The sequence below is a fragment of the Mus musculus genome, chromosome X (assembly GCF_000001635.26).
Source record: "Mus musculus strain C57BL/6J chromosome X, GRCm38.p6 C57BL/6J".
Classification (NCBI taxonomy): Eukaryota; Metazoa; Chordata; class Mammalia; order Rodentia; family Muridae; genus Mus; species Mus musculus.
The window spans coordinates 164259240-164285573 of record NC_000086.7 but is presented as its reverse complement, the minus strand read 5'-3'; the positions used below and the strand labels follow the sequence as shown (position 1 = coordinate 164285573).

The window sequence follows — 26334 nt, the reverse complement described above, 5'->3', positions numbered from 1 at the left end:
ACACGCATACACAATTAAGTTATGCTTTTACTTTGGCCTTCTTTTCTATTGGTGGGATGCTATGATGGTACCCACGTAACACAGTTCTTAGAGAAACCTGCCCAGTGCAGAGGGTCAACCTCCTCATTGCACACTGCCAGATATTAGTAACTTATCTGATTAACTAGAGTTAGGACACAAACTAGCCACATTTGATCTGGAGAGAGGAGAACCAAGTCTCTCATTAAGATTCTTCGGAAGTAAAGTTGCCAGTGTCTTACATGTTCAGCCAGAGATGATCTCTAGGTCTATGCAAGAACCCCATCTAACTGAACTGCCTTAATGTTGTGTCCGGCCAGCAGATCACAACATGGGTTCTAGCCTGGAAAGGCATTTTGGAAACCTGGAAGAGAAGAGGGGCTAGGTGGCGAGATAAAGAAATGTAGCTAAGACAGGCATTCTGATCAAAGCTCAATTTTACTGTTCCGCACGCAGTTATAAAGCAGGGGAAGGGGCCCGATTCCCGCCAATTAGTCTTGGGGTCCAATAGCAGGGTGACCACGTGCACAGCTCCGAACAGCAAAGCGGCAGGTTCCAGCAGTGGGCATGGCAGAACGATTGAGCGGGAAGCTCCACCCCTGAGCAAGCAGGTTTCAGGCTGGGGGAGGGGAGACTACACCTTTTCTCTGTCAGCACCATCCGCTTTGGGTACAATACTTTGATGTTCTTAGTATGTTGGTACCAAGGGACATCTTAGAGTGGGGATTAATTTTGCTACATTCCTATAACCCTTTAGCTTCATCACAAGCAATACCAAGTCAACATATGTTAAAATCTACATGCTTGCCTATAATGGCAACCTCAGGACAAATCCTGAGCTCCTGCCCGCCTCCATTTAAATAACTAACCAAAGGTATATAAGCCACTTTGGTCTTTTCCTTTACTAATGCATTATCTCTGTATAATTTTTCTTCCTCCTTTTCAATATCTACAATTCTTATTAGTAGCCTTAAAGGTCCCAGACTGTATTAGGTCATCATAGTTCTTACAGGCAGTCTTCCTGCCCCCATTTCCATATAAATACAGCTGAGATGCACCATAAAATAATCAGTGAACAATGGACAGTCTCTGTGATATTGAAGAAGTTATAATTTCATAGTTTTCCCTAATATTTATCTTTGACTTCTTGAGACACACTTTCATATGCCAGGCTGGCCTCTAACGTTCTACTGTAGCTTAAGGATGGCTTTGAATATCTATCACCTGCCACCTCCTCCTCTTCCTCCCAAGTGCTGGAATTTCAGGTGTGTGACACCATGCCTGGCTCAAAATGTTTTCTTTCCTTGCCAACTTTGGTGTTGAATTTAATCAAATTTTTCTTTCCAACCGGGATACAGCCATCTTGGAATGGTTTATGTTAGAAAATGGTTCGCAGCACACTTTAAGAAACAAGCTGTGTGGAGACAGGAGGTTTGAAGTCAGTAGTAAGTTTGTTAAGTGTGAATCACTAGGGCCTTTCCCTTCCTCTCCAGGATATTGTTCAGACATCGCCTGCAAATGCTGCTGGCTACCAACCAAGAATTATGAGCATTGCTTTTCTGATGGGCACACCCTTGGAAACAGGGTGGTTTTGTTCTAACAAAAACCAAGGAACCTGCTGAGACTTGTCATGAAACTGTAAGCTATACTTCTCTGTTTAACTAATAACGACATGCACAGCATCCTAATATGTCCCTGTGACACAGATCTGGTGATTTACTCCTAACTTGCTTGTTTTTTAATTATGGCTCCAAAACTCTTAGATAGATAGATAGATAGATAGATAGATAGATAGATAGATAGATAGATAGATATTCATATTGGTTCTGTTCCTTTGGGGAACCCTGATTAATAATACACTTCCTCATGTGGCTGCTGGGAACCAAATCTGGGTCCTCTGCGAGAGCAACAAATGCTCACACCTTCTGAGTCATCTCCTCAGCTCCTGTAATATACTTTAAACAAAACTGACGCACTACCTCAGTTTTACAGGACTGAGGCATACCCAGAAACATAAGGTTTCCAGTCCAAAAACCTGGAATGTCTTGATTCTATCATTTAAAGGTAATTTTGAAATGTACAAAATCCATTTCTCCACGAGGCAGTTGAAAAACTCAGGAGTGCACAAACCATCAATACCTCTTCTTTGAAACTAAGTTTGGAAAGGCTTGCCTAATCTTCAATCTTGTTTTGGAAGTTGTAGTGTGGCACAGTATGTCCCACTGTATACCCTTTGTCCAGATTTCTTTGCTTACAAATGTTCACTGCAATGACTTCTTGGTCTGCCTGGAGTCATACAGCTGCTGGACTCGGCCTCACTTTTTTCAAGGACTGTTAGACTACTGATCATTCAGATGTTCACAGGTCAGAACACTGAGTGTAGACATAATCTCTCCTCTCTGCCACATACTGATGCACATGTGACACAGCAGCCACATCTACAAGGATTCTAGACACAGGAATAAAGCCATTTTTAATTAGCTTCATGAAGAATGTTGAAAAGTTCTAATAGTTACATTTTTTAAAAAAAATCATGATACTAGAAAAAATCAGACAATAACAATTACTATTTCTGGGTGGTGATATAATAATAGATCCCACTTATGTTCTTATTTCTAAATCATTTTATCTACTTTTTTTATTTTATATACTAGTCAGAATTTTCAAACATGACAAGTCTTTGGAATTTAAATTGACCTCAAGAGAGAAAGTAGTAAGAGCCTAAGACTGACTTGGCTTTAAATGGAAGGATTCATTTTTTCATTTATAGTTTTTGAAGTTGTATTATTTTTATTTTACATGTATGAATGTTTTGTGTGTTATATACCTGCATTGTGTACGTGCCTGATGCCAAATGAGGCCAGAAGAGGAATACTAGACAGAACACTGTGTGATGCTCAGGAATTGTTTTGAATAGAAAACATCAAAAAGCAGGAAAATATAAGAAACATGCCAGTAGGATTATTACAAGAACACTGGTCTACATTATGAGAGCCAGAACAAGGAAGTAATTATCTTATTACACCTCAGCTGGCAAGAAATGAGTCGGGCATCTCTAACATCCCGAAACATCATCAAAGCTCTACAAGCATTGACTTGGCAATTAATGGTGAGTTTTCCAAGCAGAAGAACTCATAAATACAAAATCTACAAATGATAATGATAAAATGTAATTACAGCTATAATTGAAGGGAAAATTCTTAATCAAGAGAAACAGGCCAAACATCGATATTCTATAGCTAAGCTTCTTTACCAAGTTCTTTAAAGCTGAATACCATATGATTTACAAAGCAGTGCCCCCACCAGGGCACTTTACCTAATGGAAACAGAAGTTTAGCAGCCATTGTTTAATACAGTCATTGCCTTCAACAAGAGCCAGAGAAGAATGGGCTAATCTAAGCTGAAACAATTTATAATCCTCTTGAGTATGTTAAATCAGGCAATTCCCGACTCTAAGGAAAGAGAGTTGCTCAAGGCCACCATCGAGGTATACATGTATGTTAAACTGGAACAAATCTAATGTCATTGGGACCAAATGAAGAATAAAGTACCATCCTCTTAGGATTGTTTGGAAAACAATAATACTAATACTAATACTAATACTAATACTAATACTAATACTAATACTAGATACTAGATACTAGTAAACTAGATACTACTAGATACTAATGTGTAAAAAGAGCTTAAAAGATTTGGAATATGGCAGCCAGAGTTCTAGAGCTCTGGACAAAGGATTGGAATCAAATACAGGTATAAAGAAGGTGAAAGTGTGACTCTCATCATAGGTGTGAAGTAAGACAGACACAGTGCAGCCAAAGTGTTAGCAGAGAGAACTTGAAGGCAAATGTATAAACGAAGGAACACAGATCTAACTAGCCTCATCTTGTTTCTGGAAGTCTCTTGGCTAAGTCTTTCCATGGTTAAATACAGTGATCAAATCTTTCCCTGTCTGTCTTTGCTCCCTTAACTAGAATACATATAGAAGCCAAGCAGGGCTCAAGCCTTGTTCTGTCTTCTAGCAACACTCCATAACATACAGCACACCCCCAACATCTGAAAGATCAGCTTCCACCAACCCTCGCATGTTGTAAGCCCTGGGTAAATATTTACTAATTGACTGCTCTCCTGAGTGCTGCAGCTGATAAGGGACAGAGCTAGCTCTTCCACAATCATGACACTGTGGGCAGCTTTCCCGATTGCTGGGGGTGAAGAGGTGGCACCAGTGCCACCATATATAAAATGAGTGGTGTGGTCAGCTCTACCGAACCCCCACCACCAGGGCCAGCTCCACTGTGCTGCCTGGGTGAAGCTGGGGCCATGCCCTGACCAAGGATGTCCCCTCGTTCTTTAGTGGCAAAAACGAGTCACAGACATCAACACTGATTCCTGCTGCTGTGTAGCAATGAACCTAGACATGACCCGCAGCAGCAGCTGGGGCTGGGACCTCACCATGACCCAGGTGGCAGGGCTGGCCACTCTCAATAGGTTCCTCCTCTCCACCCTCGAGTCTCCAGTTCCATTTCTCTCCATAAACCTCAAGCTGTCCCACTTCTCTTTCTCTCCCATCTGCCCACCACATACTTGCAAATTTTTATGACTCCAGCTGCAGGCTGGGCTGGAGGTTAGTGAGCCCCTGGGTGACATCCTCTAGCAAATGGGTATCTATACCCCACCTGTGCCATGAACCCAAAGGCAGGTCTGTGGGTAGCATGGTGGTCCACAGGTCTCTATCTGTCTACCTCCTCCCATACTGCACTGTGTGGTGGTAAGCCAGGCTTTGTGTGTCTATGCCCCTGCCTCTGTGCCTTGGGGGAGAGGGCAGGTCTGTGGACATCCTTCTCTAGCACCATGTGGCATGGTGGAACACAGGTATCTGTCTGTCTTCTTTTTCCTATGCTATGATATCTGTATTTGATTTGATTTTTATATGTCTTAAGCATAAAACAGCTTTGGCCACCAAGACAGGCATCAAGCTAGGACAAACAGAGGACTGTCATCTGCTCCGCTCCTGACTGTCATAAGAACACCACCACCAACAAGGTGTCTTTTTCCCCATTGCCAGGGGAGCCAATTATATGATAAGCCAATTCTTGCTCTTTTTGAACTGCTGAGATAGAAATGTCAGCAGGACACAAATTAAATAATATTAAAATAGTTAATATTTAAATTTGAGTATATTTCATATAAAAATCACTATAGCAACTATATAGCAGCCTATGGCAAGAATCTTCTAAATTAATTTTCGCCTATATTCATTGATTCTGATTGAATTTTCTATCAGAAATAAAAATCAAATTTTCAGACACACTTTTGCAGTCAAACCTTTGTACTTACTGTTTCAAATCCTCGGTGTGGATGATCAGGAAATCCTCCCGGCTTTCCTCCTTTAAATTCATCAAACAGTAAAAATGGATCCAGATTTTTCAACTGGAATAATAAAATTTGGCATGTCAGACATGGATTTTAAGTCATACTATGGGGGCTACATTCATAGACATATCTAACAAAACTCACTGAAGATTATGCAACAAGTAAGCAACCTTCTAAAATGCAAATTATATTCAGGAAGAAAGTATACCTGCACATAACAATTCATCAATTACATTAGAATTGACATTGTAGGAGGAGAGTACAGAGTGAACAAACATCTCGTGATTGTCAACAGATTTTTAACGTCACAGGGTAGCTGTTTATAAAATCAATAACTAAGCTGTGGTTATAAGTGTTTTCAAGGAAAACAACTTCACACATATGAGAACAGGTGACATCGGGAAAGCCTTTGAAAATTTGATTTTTACTTCTAATAGAAATTTACGACCAGGGAAGTGGCTCTTGAGCGGAGTCTTGAAGTCATGTTGGAGCTAATCAAATGGAAAGGAGAAAAGGACGATGGTCCAGAAAGAAGCGCGTAAGAGAGATTGGTATGCTCAGCAAAGTCTCTGCCCATCACTCATCGGAATTCCATGGCCATATAAAATTAACAGTTCCTCAATATTCTTGTACAGAAACAGGTTTTCTTTGTAATTTTATGAAGGGCTTTATTCTAATAAATAATTTTATTATTATAATTTAAATAAATAATTTTATTTATGGGCTTAAATAAGCCCTTAGTTTCTTCTATCAACAATAATTTACTCATGTTTGTGCACATATGTCAATTCTTACTCTCTATTAATGGCTCAAATAGAAATTTCTGCAATGGAATAGTCTATAAATACCCATATATTATTACTAAATTGTTATTGGTCTGGATTTAAATATAATCAATCTGGTTTGGTGATTACTAAATGATCAGCTGAACTTCCAAGACTTTCTGGCTCTTGAAACTCCTCTCTTGGCTTCTCACTCACCTCTGACCCTTTCCTGCCATTTTGCTCTATCTTAGGTATTCTCTGAGGCAGCATTTTTGACACCAACTTGGCTATCTCATTAAAAGTTTGTGTAATTAGCAAAAAAAAAAAAAAAAAAAAAAAGATAAAAATCAAACAAAAAGTAAATACTTAAATTAAGTCTATACTTCATTTAAAAACATGTTATCTTTATTTAAGTCTTTAAATGTCCTTCAATAAGGAATTATAATTTTCTTCATAAAGGTTTTGTTTTTTTTTAATTTGTCTGGACATCATACTCAAATAGTATCATAAACTGCATTTAAAATTACATTTTGAACAGTTTGCTATTGGGAATTATAAATATGAATAGATATATAACTTTTGAACACTGCTAAGTTCTTATTAATTTTATTAATTGCCCAGCATGTTCTTTTGAGTTTTATTTCCTAAGATGGTCACGGCACCAGTGTATCTATCAATAAGCTTTCCTCCAGTAGTTCATACAAATAGTTTTTGCTTGACTTAAAACCAAAAGTTGCAATTTCTCTAGGTTTTGCTGAGTCCAGCTGGCCTCTGCATCTTCTCTTTCTGGGGTTCATGTTAAAACAGCACATACATGGTCTGGCCAAACAAAGAGAAGGACACTTACCCTGGGACTCATGAGTCACACACCTAAAGGTGGGTGGAAACATACAATCCTATTGCAGGAAGGGGACAAATATTTGAGAGCAAGAGCTCAACCAACACCCATGAGCAAATAGCTTAGTCTTTTTCTCATTTTCAAACCTTGTACTTTTTATTTCCTTTTCCCCCCAATGCTGGGGGGGGGGGGGCAATGGAAGCTGGAGTCTCACGCACACTACACAAGCACTCCACCACCAAGATTAAGTCACCAGCCCTAACTTACCCCTCTTTTTGCTTCTTGCCTTTGTTTTGCAAGCTAGCACCTCTTTGAGTAAAAACAATGGTAAGAAACCTGGCAGTGATAGCACACGCCTTTAACCCCAGAACTTGGGAGGCAGAGGCAGGCAGATTTCTGAGTTCGAGGCCAGCCTGGTCTACAGAGTGAGCTCCAGGACAACCAGGGCTACACAGAGAAACCCTGTCTCGAAAAACAAAAAAACAAAAACAAAAACAAAAACAAACAAACAAACAAACAAAACGATGGTAAGAGGTGTGTGTCATTGTCATATCCCTGATTTTATACAGCTGGCTGTTTATAAAGTTTTATAATTGCAGATTTCTATTTTTCTGTAGACTCCTCATAGGGTTAAAGAGCTGCCCTTCCATTTCTACTTATTAAGTTTATCAATGGATTTTGAATTTTCTTGCTGTTGCCTATCTATCAACTAAGCTAATTATGTGTCTTTTTCTTCTTTGTCTTTTAATATGGATGAAGATGATATGTCTTTATTGCTTCTTTGTGACAAGAAGATTCATATGGGCAAATAAACTGGTCTCAAATAATCTGTGAAGACAAAACATACTATCTCTCTTCAGTAAACCCCGGTCACTGTCAATCACCCATAGAACATCAGTTATTCCCTGCTTTTGCTCTGGAATGGAAATCTCAAAATATGGAGATGGTTTTGGGGTTTGGAGGACTGGGTAATAAGTTCAAGGCTAGAAAGCTTTTGAGAGTTAGCCAAGAAAAAAAAATCAAAGCTACATTACAGTCACTGGAGTGTGAAATTGGGGGGGAGGGGTTAAAGGAATGAGTGAGAGGCACAGACAGCACTCCCCCTCCATCATCTTAAACACTAGCTGAACAATCCCGGACAAAACATTGGTAGTAACAAACACGCATGATTTCTTGGAAAGAACTGAAGCACACACTGGAAGCTGAAGGAAAGGTGATCCTGGTTACAAGGCAAAAACTGTCAATTCCATGGAGAGCAGAACTTTCAAGCAATAAAATCAGCTAAAGACAAAGTGTTGGCGGTGTGACATGGTTCCCCTTGACCACGTGTGGCAAAATATAAGAAGAAAGAAGTAATATATGCACAAAATGGTTGATCAAAAGAAAATTAAATTTGAAAGGCTTGGAAACTATGCAGCCCACTTTTAAAGAATGGGGAGGCATGTTATTAAGATTGTGGCCAAATGGCTATTTGATAAAGAGTCATCTACAAAGAATCCGGAAACTATTGCCCAAAACAATAGAAGAAACTGGTACCATGCTTTGTCTTAGTCCACTCAAGGTGCTATCACAAACTATCATAAACTGAGTACCTCCCAAGTAATTCAAATGTATTTCTTACAGTGCTGGAAACTCAGAAGTTCAAGATTAAGGCAGCAACAGCAGCTTTGGTGTCTAGTAAAAATCCGTTTTCTGTATAGGCAATACATTCTAGCTGTGATCTTACATGATGGCAGGGTCCAACTAACTCTCTGTGATCACCCTTATTAGGTCATTAATCCCAGATATGCGGATTTCATCCTCATGGCATAACTACCTCTTAAAGACACTACCTGCTAATACCATTAACTTGAAGGTTAGGATCTCACACTTTGATTTGAGGAAGGACACATACATTTAAACCATGTCAGCATGATGTGTATTAATTGCACACTGGCTCCTTTCAGTCACTAATCTCTGCCATATGAACACACCCACAAGAAGAAAGTCTGCATAAGGAAAGGCTACAGAACCCAGGTTGCTGATCAAGTGTCAGAGGGATGGACTTACTTAACTGGCCAGAAGCCAAGTGATGTGAGTAAGAGACACACCAATAAACAAGAGGACACAGTTGTGTTAGACTGCTACACTGAAGTGCTACTTGCAGGAGGGCTGAAAATTTATTCTTACTAATCTGCAAGCATTTACCATAGCTTGAGCAGCACGTTCAATAAACATATACCACCTGTCCACAAAGACAGATTTCTTTTTTCTTTTTTCTTTTTTTTCTTTTCTTTTCTTTTTGGATTCAACTTATTTATTTATTTATTTGTTTGTTTGTTTATTTTTAATTTATTATTTTTTAATTAGGTATTTTCTTCATTTACATTTCAAATGCTATCCCAAAAGTCCCTCAGAGCCAGTCACCAGCAGCTCTACTGGAGTCAACCACGGAAGTTTGGCCAGGGTTCCCCTCTTGCTGCATCTGCTCTAACCACCAGGGTCTGATCCGCAAATAGGGGCTAACCTTGTGCCGCCAGTGCTTCCGGCACTACGCAAAGGACATAGGCTACATTAAGATGGACTAAGCGACCTTGAATGGATTCAACTGACTACCAAGTGGAACCAATCATGCTAGTCTTCATGCACAAAGAATAAAAATGTGAAAAACTTTGAAAAAAAAAAAAAAGAACAGATTTCTATAAGAACTCTGATTTTTCTAAAATGTTTTAACTACGTCTCCAATTCAATCACATCTCTCTTTTCTTGTGTTTCTTTTCCTTCACCTACTTCCAAAACCTTTAGCTGCCAATTTTAACTGGCAGCTTCCAAGACTGTTCTTTCAACATCTTTAGAACTCCAAACAAAACCCGTGGCTAGCAGCCCTCTGGCTTGTAGCAACCCCATAATAAAGCTCCAACAGCCCAGCAGATTTGGGAAGTCAGGAAGTGCTGGAAGTGCCTATCAGAAGCACGGGCCTTTGGAGATAAGACTGATAATGTGCTTTTGAAATGACCCTCTATTGAATCCAGAATAATTCTAAGTATGCAGAGTACACCCCACAAACTCTGGGTGGTGCTTTTGTTAGATTCTTTAGTCTCTTCCAGCTAATCTTTATGGTTGACTCTGGCTACCACAAGGCAATTCTAGGGTGAAACTTTTAGGGCCATTCCTTATCAAATGAGGACTGAGAGTTGATATTTGTCCTTTACACATTTTTGTCCTCTTCTTCCCTTCAGTGTCAGAGGACAAGTGGTGGTTGCTATTGCCTTAGCAAACAGCTATTTCACAATATCATGGAATCCTTTGAATGTTCCAATATTATAAGAGGACTATAATTATATAGGTATGTATTGTACATATTTATTTATAGTTATATATAGTCATATATAATTAATTTTATCATCCTCTCTTCTTGTGTCATCTCCCTCCACATCTTTACAGTAATTTGTTAGCTGGCATACAAAATGATGATTTTTCACTGTGCTATTTTCATATATTACTACACTGTGTATTTTTCCACACCTCCCTTCTCCTCTTGCTGATTACCTCCTACTGGTGAGGTAGCTCGCCCTTTCTACTTTTGTCTTACATAGATCCCATTACCCTCTCTTGTTTTCTTGTATTTCTAAGAAACAAACTGAAATTCTGACGAGCAAGATGACATGTGGGTTTCTGCTCAAAATGCTTTGAGGCAGGATATGGACCAGGACATTCATTGTGCTAATCCCTCTAGCTTTCTTTGTTTCAAAGTATTCTCTTAAATAATTAAACAACCCAAAGACAACCACATTCTTCTGAGCAGTATCTGGTGGAATTGGGCATCATAAAAACAAGTGCAGATAAGAGATGGTTTCTCTCCTCCTGGGAGCACAAAGGAACCACCTTCCAAAGGCTGCTCAGTCGTTCAAACTCTGTGACTGCCTAGCCTGGTCCATGGATAACTGTATTGAAAGATATGAGCCACCCCCAACCTATCTTTTCTTTATTATAAACCATAGAAAGGCTGATTTTAAGTTCCTCTTTAACTTGCACATTTGCAATGATAGGAAGAGAGGAAGAAAGAAAGAAAAAAACACTTGTGACAGCTACTAAAAGGGAACACTTTTGCAGCTTCAATGCAAAAATAGCTTTGTCCAAAGGTTCTATTTCTTTAGGATGTAAGCCTTGGTCAATAGACTCTGAAGAGTAACCTTCTCAATGTAGACCAATGTCTTCATTCTCCGCTCATAGAGTGGGAGGGGGTCTATCTTTTTGTAGAATGTGAAATTATGTTAACATATAGTCAAACACTTGACCTGAGGACAAGAGTAATGGCCGGCTTATCCAGGCAAAGCATTTTCAAATGTTTATGATGCTTGTGAAGAATCTCTAATGACAGAAAGTTCTTGTGTCACCACGTTAAGTGAAACTTTTCAGGACACAAAACTGCCTTCTAAATAATCCCCAATGATGTAGAACATTGGTTCTCAACCTGTGGGCCACACCCCCCTCTAGCAAACTATCTCTAGCAATGTTTACATCGATTCATAAGAGGAGCAAAAATTAGTTATCAAGTAAGTAGCAACAAAAACAATTTTATCATTAGAGTCACCACAACATGAGGAACTGGATTGAAGGGTCGCAGCATTAGGAAGGCTGCGAACCACTGGTGTAGATAGAACATAATTGATAGATGGACTAATTAGTCCCAGCTATCCTCAATATGTATGTTTTGTTCTTTTTTTTTTTTTTCATTTTGGAAATGACTTAGTCCTCTAGTATTTTTAGATTAAATAAAAAGGTTTTTTTGGTGAGGCATTTAGTAGCATCCTAACAAGTGTCTGTGAGGTCTTAGAACTCTTTCTAGTTTTTCTGTTCAAAATGACATCTAATAGAGCATAGCTCCACTTCCATCTGGCCCTCTGCATTTAGCCATTAAGATAAACTTATTTGTGTCTTTCCTTTGAAAAATGGTGCATTTTAAATTTCAGGAGCTATCTGTGAGAAAGTTACTGTTGGAAAGAGAAAGTACCAGACAGAAGAAAGAAGACTGACGGGTCTAAAGGGGGGAGGAGTGTTCGCTGCCTACCTCAACGGCCAATCAATGCCAGGCACAGAGAGACAAACACTGCACACCCTCACTCGGGTGTGGAATCTAAACAAACAGAAACACAATGGTGACTTCCAGAGTCTGCAATGGGATGATGGAAAAATATTGGTCAGACAGGAAGAATAAGTTCAAGAAATCAATAGCACTCGATAACTATAAAGTGATGATGTATTATATAGTTGAAATGTGCTAAGAATAGCTTTTAAAAATAATTATGTGAAGTAATACAAATGTTGATTAGCTAGTTTGGACCATTCCTTGCCATATACAAATAGAAAACAACAGCTGGGTGTGGTGGCACACGTCTTTAATCCCAGAATTCGAAAGCAGAGGTACCTGTGAGTTTGAGCCAGCCTGGTCTACAAGTGAGTACAGGACAGCCAGGGCTCTGTTAAACACTGAAACTCTGTCTCAAAAAAAAAAAAAAAAACCACACACATACATACACACACACTTGCACACTCGCACACATGCGTACAAACACACACATACACATTTTTTGCTAAATTTTTAAAATGTAAGACATCAAAGCCATCAACAGTGTAGGATAGCACTCACTGAAGACAGCGATGACTTTTCAAACCCTACAAGCAAAGGTGAGCCCGGAAATCCCAGCTGCTCAGGAGGCTGAAGCAGGAGGATTTCAAGTATAAGGCCAGCCTAGGCAACTTAATGAGACTCTGGTCTCAAAAATAGATAGATAGATAGATAGATAGATAGATAGATAGATAGATAGATAGATAGATAGATAGATTAAAACAGCTCCAAAAAAGAGGGCTGTGGCTGGAACTCAGTGGTAGAGTGCTTGCCTAGCATGTGCAAGGGCTTCCCTGTGTATAATCCCCAGTACTGCAGAATGAAGCAAAACAAACCAAACTTGGTGTACAATACAAGTCCGTGAATGCTTTCAAACACACTTTTGAGTCAAAATGCAGACACAGTAACTTCTATGCAACAAGAGAGATAAAGCTTAGCAATGAGGCAGTAGGAAATTTCTGGAGTAGAGGGTAAGAGCTACAAATCAGCCCTATTTCCCAAAATGCAACCTGTCCCTACAATGCATTTCTTCTCTTATTCGCAACAGTTAATATAGCATGGCACTATGGCCTTTGGCTGGGACCATTATTTCATAACTTTCTATGCATCTAAGATCCGTCCCTAAATTTCATGTATTCCCTAGTATTCCAATAAAGACCTTCTCTGATGTTGGAAAACATCTAGAGGTACAGTCTCTGAGTTCCCTTATGCTCTCCCCCCACATACACACACGAAGGTGCATAGAGCTGGACCTCGGTGCACAAATACAAATCCTTTATTCTGTGTGATTAGACAGAGAGCTGACCCATGTGCAGCCAATCAGGTTGCTTTTCCTAGGAATCTGATGCTGAGATGCATAGTTACCCATGCACTGAAGCATGAGCATGTAAGCAAGGATGGAGAGGATATGCACTGGGCACATCTGAGGATATGCATGCTGTGGCTGACAGCCAGCATGCTTCTCAGCTCAAGCCAGTACATGGATATGTACAGAAGACCAGTCACATCTCCCAGAGCTGCACCTGCTACCCAGAACCTAATTATCTGCATACTAGAAACCTCCTTTAGGCTGGTGTTGATCCACACGGGGCCCCAGTTGTGGAGTTCCATGTTTCTCCCACTGGAATAACACAGGGAAGCTTGAGACCAGCTTGGCCTTCTCTCTCCAAATCCCCATTCAATATCCCACTAGTCGCTTTAGAAAGGAAAACTCAAAGTGGGATGTACTCATCCACCCTGCGTACCTCGGGTCTGCCAATGCTTCTGCGCACACGTGCTCCTACCCCCTCTGACTGCTCCCGGCTGAGCACTGAGAGAGTAACCTTTTTAGAGGATGCCATTTTGAAGTTTATAAAGAAAGTTCTGATGTTGAGCTGTAGAAGATGGAAAGAAAGAAGAAAGACAATAAACAACAAAAGAAATCACAATGGAGGAAATATCTACAGATTATAAACTAAGGATATTAACATTAGACTTGCTCCAAATCTTTATAGTGGCAATTTACTGAATACTGACTATGATCATGGCCTAGATTAGGTGATTTTTAGAAACACAGCTATGGTGTGCATGTATTAGTATTTACGAGGTACCTAGAACCCTATTATTAGCAGTTACCTCTTAGAATCCTGCAGTCATCTTGTCCAAAAGTTCACAATAGCAACTCTTTGGAAGAACTCAGCAGGGATATCTAAAGAACATTTTCTACGCTTCCCTTCAGTGGCAGGCATACTTGACCTCCTCACACCGTGCACACACCCTTCAATGGCTACCCCACGACATGCGGTGGAAGATGGAAGTGGGAGCTCTTTTGGTGATACTGGAAGCAAATGGAAAACACTAGGGGTATGTGACTCTCACCAGAATATGATGATGCTGGCATGGAAGGAAATCTGCAAGGGCCACTGAATTCAAATACTCATCTATCTCTAAAGTCCGTGGCCATTTTTAAAAATTCATCTCTTAATAATATTAAGCATGTTTACAATGCGGGTTTTTTTAATCATAGCAACCCTTTGTTCCCCTTCCAACTCCTTTCAGACCCCTGCTCCACATCTCACTCCCAATGTAATCTTGTATTTTCCATAGCCTACTGAGACTAAGTGATGCCCATTCTTATACGAATGGGTGTTGGGTCATCTACTGAAGCATGGGCATCCTAATAGGGGTCAGTTCCTTAAAGAGAACTGACACTTCCTACCCCAGCAGCCTCCAACTGCCCAAGTTCCTCAGTTAGGGGTGGTACTTCGTGGAACCTTCTCCCATCTGTGTTGGTATTCTTACTGGCTGACTTAATTTTATGTAGATCTTGTGCAGGTAATTTTTTAGGCAAGAAATCTTTGAACTTCTTAATAAAGTCCTCTAAAGCACAGACAAACCATTTATGAAGTACCCCAGGCAATGGAACCGATGATTCAGGAACAACACATATACTACATTTATTATTCAAAAGTGTTCCATTATTGATTGAAGTCTAAGTCCTAACCAAGGAAATATCACACAACAAATACAATCACCCCCCCCCACACACACACACACACACACTTCTAACTTCAGGTGTTTGCAGACAAGTAATTCCAAGCCCCAGATCTGATCACCATATGAACTCTAACCAATCCTTCAAAGATTCCTTAAACTAAGAGAAGCACTTTAATAACAGGCAGATTCTGGAACTGGACACCTCAGATTTACATCTCAGTTTTGCCACATTCCAGGCTGCTTTCATTTGGGATGCTGTGTGTCTCAGCTTTTCCATCTATACAATGGGATTAAGAAGCGTCTGCCTCAAAGGATGTAAATAGGGCTGTAAGAAAGTGAGCTGCTGTTCTTTATAGGGACTCAACATAGAAGCACCCTTCAGTTTGTGAAGGCAGATCCTAAAACGGATCCTCTCTAGCAGGCAAACAACATGCATCTATTGGGCCATGAAATGTGGGAGACAGAAATGAACTTCTGAGTCCAGCCCCGTAATCATCCACACATAAGCGACTAGTAAGTAGTTTTGCCTCCACCTAATTTTTCTGGCTTCTTCCAGACTCCCACATTTAGGCCCTATACACAGGAACAAGGATAAAGCAGTTAACTAATTGCAGTGTGTTGCCAAGAGAAAAACCAAGCTATCATCTCAAATCGTGGTGGCTATTTAAGCATTTCCCTCCCTCAGCTCCCCTCCGAGCCCCAGTAGTGAGCTGGGAAAGACAGCATCATGAAAACTGGTCGGAGCATTCCTCCCACCCCCAACACACACACACACACATACACACACCACTCTCACGAGGGCTGAGTTCCCCAGGCCACTCACTGGGCAGTAGCGCAGGCCCAGGAGGGAGGCCACAGTCGGAGGTGCCTAGACTCCACAGCGGCAGGGACACAGCAAAGGGAGGACAGGTTTGCGGAGCGCCAGCCGTCAGTCAGCGTGACTCAGCGCTTTGTTGCGGGCCTCCAGAAGGCGGGAGTCTCTAGGTCTCAGGGGCCTTGGACCGGGGGACACACCCTTTATTTACCCTGGGTTTGGATTCTCTGACTCCGCCCCATGGCTCTCTGGATCTGCCTTTTGAAAGTCGGTCCAAAGAGTGATGCGCACCCCGGCCTCTTGGGGGCGCGCTGCCCGCCTCCCAGGAATGTATGGGACACTCAAGTGCTCTGCAGCCCCTTAGAATCTCTTGGAAAACCTGTCCTCACTCAAGTCATCTTGTCACCCAACGCTTCGTATGAGCAAGAATGTTTTCTAACCACTTGTCCCGTTTGGGGGAGTGACTCAGCCTCTCTATGCATTATCCCCAGTGAAATGAGCGTGGTAAAGCTGACAGGACCAAGACTGTAAGGCTGTAATGAGAATGAAATGAGCATGTCTCCGCATAGGTACTACACAGTTATCTCTCATAAATAAATACGCTTCTTGCTGTTTGCCAATGAGAATGGGGCAGAGGCAGAGCAGATGTAAGAACCAAAGAATCTCTGTTCCTGCTGAAAGAGAAGGCACACTCTAATAGGGAATCATAGAAGGGCTTGAGTTTTGTTGGGCTTCAAGAGCAGGCCTTAGAGAGTTAGCCTCAGGAGGTGAGGGTTTGTCCACAGCCAGGAAGCAATCTAGTTTTCCTAGGACTTTTAATCAGAAGACAGGCTACCATACGCAATGTTCTTTAGATACCCGGAAGTTCATTGTCTTTTCTTGGAAAAAGAGTGAAAGTGATGCCTCTTTAAAAAAAACAAAACAAAAACAAAACTACGAGCCTGGGAAACTGAAAAGGAATAAACAGTAAATGTCTTTTTACTTTCCAGCTCTGTGGGTCTTCCGTGGAGACTGCTCCCATTTGCTTTTGTAGCCAGAAACAGCCAGAGACAACGCCTGCTGAGTGTGGTGGCTGTGTTTTAATAAAAATTTGATTTTGGATAATGAAATTAGAATTCATAAGATTATGTTTTGAATTCGTACAATTCTCAGCTGTCATGAAAGTCTTCTTTTGACTTTATATTTCAGCTGGTTTTTGGGGGGCATGGTTCCCCATATCCCCGGCTGGTCTTACCTCCCTAGAGAGCCTAGGATAACCTTGAACTTCTGACTTTCCTTCCCACAGTTCCCAAGTGTTAGGGTTACAGTGAAGCATTCACCAGCGTGCCCAGTTTTACATGGTGCTGGAGACTGAACCCGGGGCTTTGTGTATTCTAGGCAAGCAATCTACCAACTGAGCTAGATCCCCAAGCTCTTCAACCTCAAGATGTGAAAAGGCATTCTTACCTTTCAGACTACAGATTTCTGCTGTAGAAGAATGGGGAAGTGGAAGAACAAAGACTTTTCCTTGGTGCTCAATTGGGCAGAACACACTAAAAATGGGAACAGTAGAGAGGAAAATATCATGGCCTTTGTACAAGGATGACATGCAAATTCATAAAGTTGCACTCTCCCCTCCCTGCCTCAATTCATGGCCACACTTGGGTGTATATAGTCTTTTCTTGAAATGGCTATCTGTCTTCCTTAATGCCGATACCCAAATCTATATTAAAACGCATTCACAATAAATTCTGTTTTTTAACTCTTTTCCCTGAGCTTTTCATATCAGTGGGGTTCAAACTGACTCTGCCTACCTTCAGCAATTCAAGACTAACAGATTATGCATGCAAACTTCAAACTGCTGTGGACTAATAAGGTATTGGTACTTCCCATCTGTAATTATTTCTGAAATAGTTTCCACATAAAACAGAAGTATGAACACCCTGGCTGGCACATTACAGACCATATAAATAAACTGTCTTGTATTTCCTCAACCAGTCCAACGTTCAACCAGGTGCTGGGGCTTGGACTGCAAGCTTTGCCTTCACACTCTTTCAACACAAAAGCCTGTGGATTCAGAGAGTTCAGCGCATCCAAACCTTCCCATTTTGAAGGCCTCTATCCATCTTCCCCAATCACCACCCACTCCTCCTGCCTTCAGATTCAGCACTGGCCAAACCATTTTTCAAGTGGCAGGCAAATAGAAAGCAAATGCCTGGAGCCCTCAGTGGCTTCTCACTGGCTTGGGAGAAAGTTCTTTGATGTCTTTGAACGTTCTCAGCCCCAGCCACTTGTGTGGCGGTGCGGAGGGATGAACACACATACACACCTGTCTCTTGTTAATTTCCTGTGCCTGTCTAGAACTTGCCTTACTTCACTTTCACTTCACTTTTTGGCTCTTGCTTTCTATGTCATGCTCTCTGGACAACCTGTGCTAATTGTTTCCTCAAGTCTAGGAGGACATTTGACCTGAAAATCACCTATATATTGTTTTCTAAGGCCATTGTTTATTGATTTTTTGGAAGATCCCCTTTTCCTACAATGGGCTGAACAGTAGCTTCTACCTCACAAGTTCGTTCTGAAATATGACTCCGACACTCCACTAAAATATGCTGGTTACTCCTTTTGCTCTTGGGTCTAGGTAGAGCTTGTGGCTGCCATGACCAAGTCAATGTGCCATTTCTGAGGGAATCTCTGAAATGACCTGGCAGGTGCCACACCCTGCTTCATGGAAACCAGCTGCTCTTTAACACAAACCACCTTGAAAATGGATCAGCCCCAGCTGTACCAGTCAAAGCCACATGGATACAACCTGAACACCCAACACTGTTCCTTCCAACTTCCTGATCCACAAAATTCTAAGCAAAGTCCAGTGTCTTTAAGCTTTTAGTTTATTTTTAAAAATAGGAAACAGAATAACAGTTTTCATGTCATAGGAGAAAAGAGGTAGATCTTCAAAATATTCCAGGTTAGTGACTAACTTTGCAGAAAGTACCTATGTCCATTTAATTGATTGCCAAGACAACCAACCAGCCATTAATCGAAACATACCATCATTACACTGGGATCTAGATGATAATGGTTACATCCTCCCACTGGCCATAGCAGATGCCTCCAAAGTGCAGATGTGCCGGTGAAAAGGCTCCTCTGTTACAAATAGCATTTAATGATAAAAGAACTTCAAAAAGAATGGCAATGTTCTTAGTGATATTTCAGCAAACACCTTTTTGGATATTTCTCTGGAATTCTAAATGTGCTCCACCTCTGCATTCAGAGAAGGTGATGACAGGTCTTGAAGTATAAGACAAGAGCAAGGGCATGTGTAGTTATGGCGGAGCAGGGGGATTCTCTTGTAGGCCTTTCAGCAGAGAGGAGAGGAGAGACAGAGACACAGAGAATACTTCTGAAAAGCTAAAAGTCTAAAATGGAAATACAGTGGTGGGAGAGGGAAGACTTTTTACAAATGGAGTACAGGCCATAAACTGCTCCACCGTGAAAGGGTCCATGTTAGGAGCGAGAAATGTACCCTGTACATTTGAACTCAGAGCCTTTTCCATCAGCTGGACATGTGACCATCAATCACCTTTGGAATCCTGAGTATCACAAAAGAAACCTTTATGCTGACATGGAAAAGAACAAAATCTTTCGGTACAGAGACAAAGTTTGGAGCTGAGATAAAAAGATGGACCATGTAGAGACTGCCATATCCGGGGATCCATCCCATAATCAGCTTCCAAACGCTGACACCATTGCATACACTAGCAAGATTATGCTGAAAGGACCCTGATATAGCTGTCTCTTGTCAGAGTATGCCTGGGCCTAGCAAACATAGAAGTGGATGCTCACAGTCGGCTATTGGATGGATCACATGGTCCCCAATGAAGGAGCTAGAGAAAATACCCAAGAAGCTAAAGGGATCTGCAACCCTATAGGTGGAACAACATTATGAACTAACCAGTACCCCGGAGCTCTTGACTCTAGCTGCATATGTATCAAAAGATGGCCTAGGCGGCCATCACTGGAAAGAGAGGCCCATTGGACACGCAAACTTTATATGCCCCAGTACAGGGGAACGCCAGGGCCAAAAAAGGGGAGTGGGTGGGTAGGGGAGTGGGGGTGGGTGGGTATGGGGGACTTTTGGTATAGCATTGGAAATGTAAATGAGCTAAATACCTAATAAAAAATGGGGAAAAAAATCTTTCTTAAATGACTCCAAATTCCACTACTATAATCTTTAAAGAATCCTATATTGTCAACACATATTTGTCCATATCCACCCCACTCCTCTCTCTCTCTCTCTCTCTCTCTCTCTGTGTGTGTGTGTGTGTGTGTGTGTGTGTGTGTGTGTAGCTAGGCTCTAGCAGGCCTTACCCTTCTCCTATTCCCCTCTGTCTTGCTAAAAGAAAAAAAGTTAGACTACATTCGTAAAGCTAACCACCAAGGTCTATTTCCTTATTTGGCCACTTCCTCTACCTCAGGCTGACTGACAAGGTCCAGCAATCAAAGTATTAAAGTTCAGCAATCAAAAGCCCGCTTTGGCTCACCTAATTAACATACCCAATTAAAATTAATCACCTCATCCTAACACAGGCTTTCCCTTTATACATTTATAAACTGCCATTTTTCTATAGGCCATGCCTGTCTCCTTTCTATCCAGAGGCAGTCCTTTGTCCTCTGGACAGTCCTTTGTCCCCTTTCCCCTTTCCCTTGTTCTCCCCTTTCTATTCTTGTTTTTGTCCCTTATTCCCTGCCCTCTGTCCCTCTGGGACAACTAAAATCTCATTTGTGCTGAGAACTTGGACTGTAGGGTCCTGGGCCAATAATGATCTCTACAGTTTCAGGACCTCAAACTCATTATGCAGCCAAGGATGGCTTTGAATTCTGATCTTCCTGAGTACAGGGATCACAATCTTGTAACAGCATGCTTGATTGATGCAGTGCTAGAGATCAAACTTAAGGCTTTGTACATTTGAGACAAGCACTCTCCCAAATGAGCTACAAACCCTAGTCTTTTATTCAATATATTGATTTTCATCTTTATAACACTGAATATCTTTTTAAATGTATTATTTCATACAAGTGTGTGGTCACCTTAAACACTCCATCACTTGTAGTTATTTTCCTTCTTAAGACATCAACTCAAACGTTCTTGTTTGTGGATTTTGGTAAATTGCTTTCCAGGAAAATATAGCTACTATTCTTTAAATTGGCCAATATCTCTGGAATATTCATTATTAGAAATTCAGAGCCAATAACCCAGAAAAACCACTTGGCTCCAAGCCAAGAACTAATTATTTTGTATACAATAGTAGTATATGAGGGTCAGCATTTTGCTGGACAGTTGAAGATATTCAGTTATATCTAGAGAAGGTGAGTACATACGACTCCCACCTCCTCCTGGTTGAGAATGTCTTCATAGATGTGATAGGTTCTGACCCAGAAGCTACACTTACGTTCCTCTCCACCTTCTCTCTGGAGCTCTGGCAAAAGTCCCAGAAAAAGACAACTTAAGACCTTCTCTTTGGAGCCTCAGAACCCTCGGAGAATCCTACACATGCTTGATTGATGATTGGCTTGAAAACTGATTCCCATTGGAACTAGAGAAGCAGGGAGAAGCAGGGAGATGCAGGTGGCCAATTTCCCTAACTCTTACTTTAATGAACCTGATACCCTTTCTCAGCTTTCAACTTTTGTAAAATGGTGTCTTCTGACCAAAAGAAGACGGCTCTGTGGACCACAGCATTGACATGAGGTCAAATCTAACTTTAATAATTCCTAACTAATATTAAGTCAACTGAGCTGCTTATGAATGGCATGCACGGATGTCTACAACTTACCTGGAATGCACCATTAGCAACAACAGCAATAATGTGGTTGATGAGTAAACAGAGTCATGACAAATTCTATGTCAAGAGAATGTTATTTGTAAGGTATGGGTAGTGGTGTATGGGTGTTATGACTTCTTTTAACATCTCTCTATGCTATTTTTCATGATAAAATTTTGTTTAAGTATTAAAAATCAAATGGGAAAGAAAACTAGAAAGCATCCATAAAGTTACTCTTTGACCACGTTCTTTGTTCCCAACTCTAGGACATGGTACAATATCTGCAGAATAGAGCTACTAAATCCAATTCCAAGTGATAAGGTCATTCCTACAGCTAGCAGGATTCCCGTATAACATGATTTAGCAAATTCTGTCTGTGAAAAAAAGCCAGATAGTGAACACCTGAGATTTTATAGGCGTAAGTTGGTCATAATTGCTCACCTCTGCCATTACATAGGAAAATTAATCACCCTCAACAACACACAAATACACAATTGATCTATTCCAGTTGATTTTCTTTTGAGAAAACAGGTGGGACTGACTCATTTTTCTGACTCTTTCTAGACTTCCAATCCTTACCTTCCACCAACGAACTGGGGGAAATATGATTGAACATCACCAGCTTCCATAAAGTAAAGGCATCATAGGAATTTACAAAGTGGGAAAACAGGCCTTTCTTCAAACACTCCACATACCCATCTCTTTTCACAGGGAACAAGGTTATTTTTTGCCACTGAACTTAAGATTTGATACACAAGCGTCTTCGGGAGAGGTGATGTATTCATCTTAATTTCCAGTGAGTTGAACCATTCATGTCAGATCCCAACTTCTAAGCAGGTTGGTTTAATAACAAAGGGGATACACGCACCAGGTGATGGAGTGATACTCCCAAGAAACACCTGCCCGTGCCTGAAAGCTTGTGCTACAAGAAACTTGTTAGGGACCTTGTAGGTTTACACTTTCGTCACTAGCAATTATGCATTATATAAGAGCATGAATACTACTGTGTGGGACTGTAAAAGGCAGCCTAGTTTCTGGTTGAGCTAGGTTTAAAACCCAGGTGACCCAGCAGGTGATTCTGCAAGTCAAGGAAGGTGTTTTGCCACACTCCTAGACACCAGGCTCTGGACACAGGCCTCAGCTCTCCATAATTCTGTGGCCATCAGTCACATAAGGGCAATGCCCCAAGCCCCTCCACAGGTAGAGGAGGTGGGTAGCCTCAAGACAGATCTCCACTTTAATGAGGTACCTAAAGGCCTGAAGGGCTTAGCCAATTAAACTCTCCTTCCCAGACACTCCTCTCTGAAAAGGGTATTTAACTTTAGGCCCGCCCTGAGAAGTGGCATAAGGTTTCACTCATCACAACTTTTCACCATGACAATAAATGGCTTAAAACCAAGGACAGACTGTCTCTTCTCATCTGGGGAACAATGGAGCAGGTCTTCCTCTAAAGAGCTGAGTTTAATCTCCTGCAGAAAGCCTTTCTGTGCTCCCAGCCATGGACTCCACCAACTCAAACCACCTGCCAAGCAAGGCAAGGACTCTCCTCCCCGTGGGACCCAACTGGTGCTCTCTCTTCTTGCCCTCTTCCCTTCAGCCCTGGGATAGATCCAGCCCGAGGGCCCCCACTCCGTCAGCATCTGGGATGCCCAAGAGTCTAAGAACCTGACCCCCAAGCCAACTCTGACAGTCTGCAGGGACCTCAGACTGTGCTTCCCCATTCCCCAGAGCAGAGGTCCTGCAGCTTCGCAAAGCCCAAAGCCTACCTGGCAATGGTATGGGGAACGAGCACTCAAAACTTCCCGAGTCCTGCTCCACAAGAGACCCTAGCCTTGTGGTGAACTGGACGCGGGACACCATTTAACCAACACTACTGAATAGGGGAGGGGGAGCAGAAAAGAGTAAGAGTGACTGGGCATGCTGGGTCAGGGTCCCCCACGTTATAGTATTGAACTGAGTGGCCAAGAGAAGGCTCATTAGTAACAGGCCATGTTGAAGCAAGTCTAGGGTGAGGCATGAGCCAGACAGATTTCTGGGACATTTACTCATTAGAAGATACAGTCAATGCCAAGACCATGGGACAGTTGGTTCTCAATGAATAGGCCAGTCTTAGGAGTTGGTAAGATGAAATAAGGTACTGAGATGACGTAAGAGATAATTCCAGGGAACCAGAAAATTGGCAAGCATTGAGGGATTCAGAATAGAGAATGATGAGATTAGACTTACATTTTGTTCATTAATCCATTCAGTGCTTCCCAGAGTGTAACCTAGGCTCTTGTGCACACTAGGCCAAGCATTCTACCACTTAGCTATGCCTTGTATCAGTGGTGGAGTTTTGCAACAGATTCTGATAGCCTAGGCTGGCCTGGAATTCTCAATGTAGCCAAGCTAATGCTTGTGAGAGATAACTCTAATTTAGACCAAGAAGTAGCAGCAGAGATACTGAAAAGTGATCAATTTTTGGACACATTTAGAATATAGTGCTAGCCATGGTTCATGAAATATTGAGCCCTGAGTTTGTAAGGAAACAAGGAGTCCACCTTGGTTGGTCTGACCCAGTGGACAGATGGAGCAATTATTAACTGAAGGAGGGGAAGAATATAGGAGGGGGTAGTTGAAGGGATTAACCAGGAAGTCTGCTTTCAACATGTTAAATTTGACATGTCCATTAGATAACTGAAATAGAGATAGACACATTAGCCATGGAATATGAGTCTCTGAAATCCAGGGGGACTTGACTGGAATAATCATATTTAAAATAATAAGTTAAAGCTAGATGATTCCTCCTAGCTGATTAGCATTCATAGCCATGGACAGTGAGATGCAGGCTGCTACAGGAGGATGCTATCAGTGGCCTTACCAAGATGTGGGCCCATATCTAATGATGCAAACCTTCTAGGCAACATATACTGCTAGTACAATAGTGTTTGTGGGGTCCCCAACTCCATAGCAAAGAATACCTGCCTGGAACCATAAACAGTCAAAAGTCTACGGCTGGGGAGATCACAGGCCTAGTAGAGTGTATACTATCATTTTGATAAATGGGCATGTAGCTAAATTATCCTCTAAATATTTGTTTATACCCATAAATAGTGTTTCTCTTAGTGTGGGCCAGAGAAATTTCTTCTTGCAGTGGGAGACAGTTAATGTAGAGACCCATCAGAACTGCTCAAAGTGCTGAGAATAAATACATTTGCAGTGCTCAGCCCTATAATGGGACATCTGTGCTCTATATTACTCCTTGCAAGAACCAGAGAACAGTCTAGAAAAGGAGCCAGAAAGATCCTGAGAGTCAGAGGATGGAGATAAGGGCTAGGAGACCCTGTCTTCTGGATGTGACACAGCTGTTGCAATCGTGAACTCCAGGCAGCTGTGACTCCCTACACAGAAAAAAAAGAGGAAGGGGGGCTAGTTTGGGGGAAAAGGAGTCGGCAAGAGCAGAAGGAAGAGAGGGGTGGGCATGATTAAATGCATTACATGCTTGTATAAAATTATCAAAAGTTAAAAAATAAAACATAAGTCAAACAAAAAGTTTTGAGACAGGGTCTCACTGCTATTTAGACCAAGCTGGTCTTGACCTCAAAGAGATCAACTCCCTAATGCTGAAAGTGATAGAGGCTAGCCATCAACCTGAAGGATCCTCCCTCCCTCCCCTTCTCCTCCCTTCCCCTCTCCCTCCCTCTCTCCTTCCTTTTTCTTCTCTTCCCTCTCTCTTCTCCCTTTTTACCCTCTCCCTTTCATTGCTTCAATTGTAGTGGATTCAAGACCATGAGTGTAAGGGAACAAGCCTCGTCACATCACAAAGTCCCATCCCTTGGTGTGCCTCTTTGGCTGTTGCTCACTAAAGACTTGCACAAGCAAGCTGTCCAGAAAGTTCCAAAGGGTCTTGTCTGCCAAAGGACATAATAAAGACTACAATTGGAGTCAATTAAGTCATGTAATTAAAATTAAAAGTTAGAAGTTAACTGAAACCATGGAAAATACAGAGCCAAAGAAAGTTTCAGGAGGAATAGCAGGGGAAGAGAATCACTAGAAGAAGGAAATAAATCTGTGGCATTTTGACTTAGAGAAAACCACTCCTCCTTGCTGCCTTTGAATGGCACACCAATGGGGTATAGAAATCCCAGGAGATTGTATCCAGGTGTTTCCATGGTGATACCACCCCTTCCTTCCCCTCCTCTAAGTTATTCTTATTCTAAAATCTACCTACCATGTTACCACATATAACACCATACCGGGGGGGGGGGAGTGCAGAATTAAATCACTTTACCAGGTTATTAAGCCTGAGTCTCTACCAGAATGATCAGCACACAGCAGACTCTCAATATGATTTGAACAACTCAAAGACTAGCAACAATGCTATTCCTACCTCTGCCCAAATGAGTGCTTGTTGGAAAGGTGAGGGATTTAGTCTCCATCGCACACACACAAGGCATCATCATATGATCACATCACACATGCTTATAGATACATTAACATGCCCGCCAGTTAATAAGTGAATACAGTATGTTAATGCATACTAAAAGGTTGATTTTCTTGCACCCTACAGATGAGTCTAAAATAAGGTATTAGAGGTGCTAGAGAGACATCTCAGAGGTTAAGGGCATTGGCTGCTCATTTGGAGGACCCAGGTTTGATTCCCA

The 26334-nt window shown here is 41.5% G+C and overlaps 1 protein-coding gene, 2 non-coding genes and 1 pseudogene across 4 annotated transcripts in view; 1 reads left to right on the top strand and 3 right to left on the bottom strand.

The window, feature by feature from the left end:
- Pir (pirin) overlaps positions 1–16143 on the bottom strand; it is a 103583-nt gene extending 87440 nt beyond the window's left edge. Inside the window, exons 1-3 of one of the 2 annotated variants that reach the window (NM_027153.3) lie at positions 15897–16143; positions 13843–13971; positions 5353–5445 (exon numbers count right to left, since the gene is read on the bottom strand). In NM_027153.3, the coding sequence (NP_081429.1) occupies positions 5353–5445; positions 13843–13938 (189 nt within the window). In that variant the 5' untranslated portion in view covers positions 13939–13971; positions 15897–16143. The remainder of the gene's footprint in view (positions 1–5352; positions 5446–13842; positions 13972–15896) is intronic. The other variant, NM_001301402.1, reaches the window with a different exon arrangement.
- Gm22023 lies at positions 2349–2478 on the bottom strand. The gene has a single exon (XR_003953201.1). It is a non-coding gene; the product is annotated as a small nucleolar RNA SNORA17 (small nucleolar RNA).
- On the bottom strand, positions 4942–5085 carry LOC115489226. The gene has a single exon (XR_003953188.1). It is a non-coding gene; the product is annotated as a small nucleolar RNA SNORA48 (small nucleolar RNA).
- On the top strand, positions 5541–9557 carry Gm46692 (annotated as a pseudogene).
- Positions 16144–26334: the final 10191 nt, after the last annotated feature.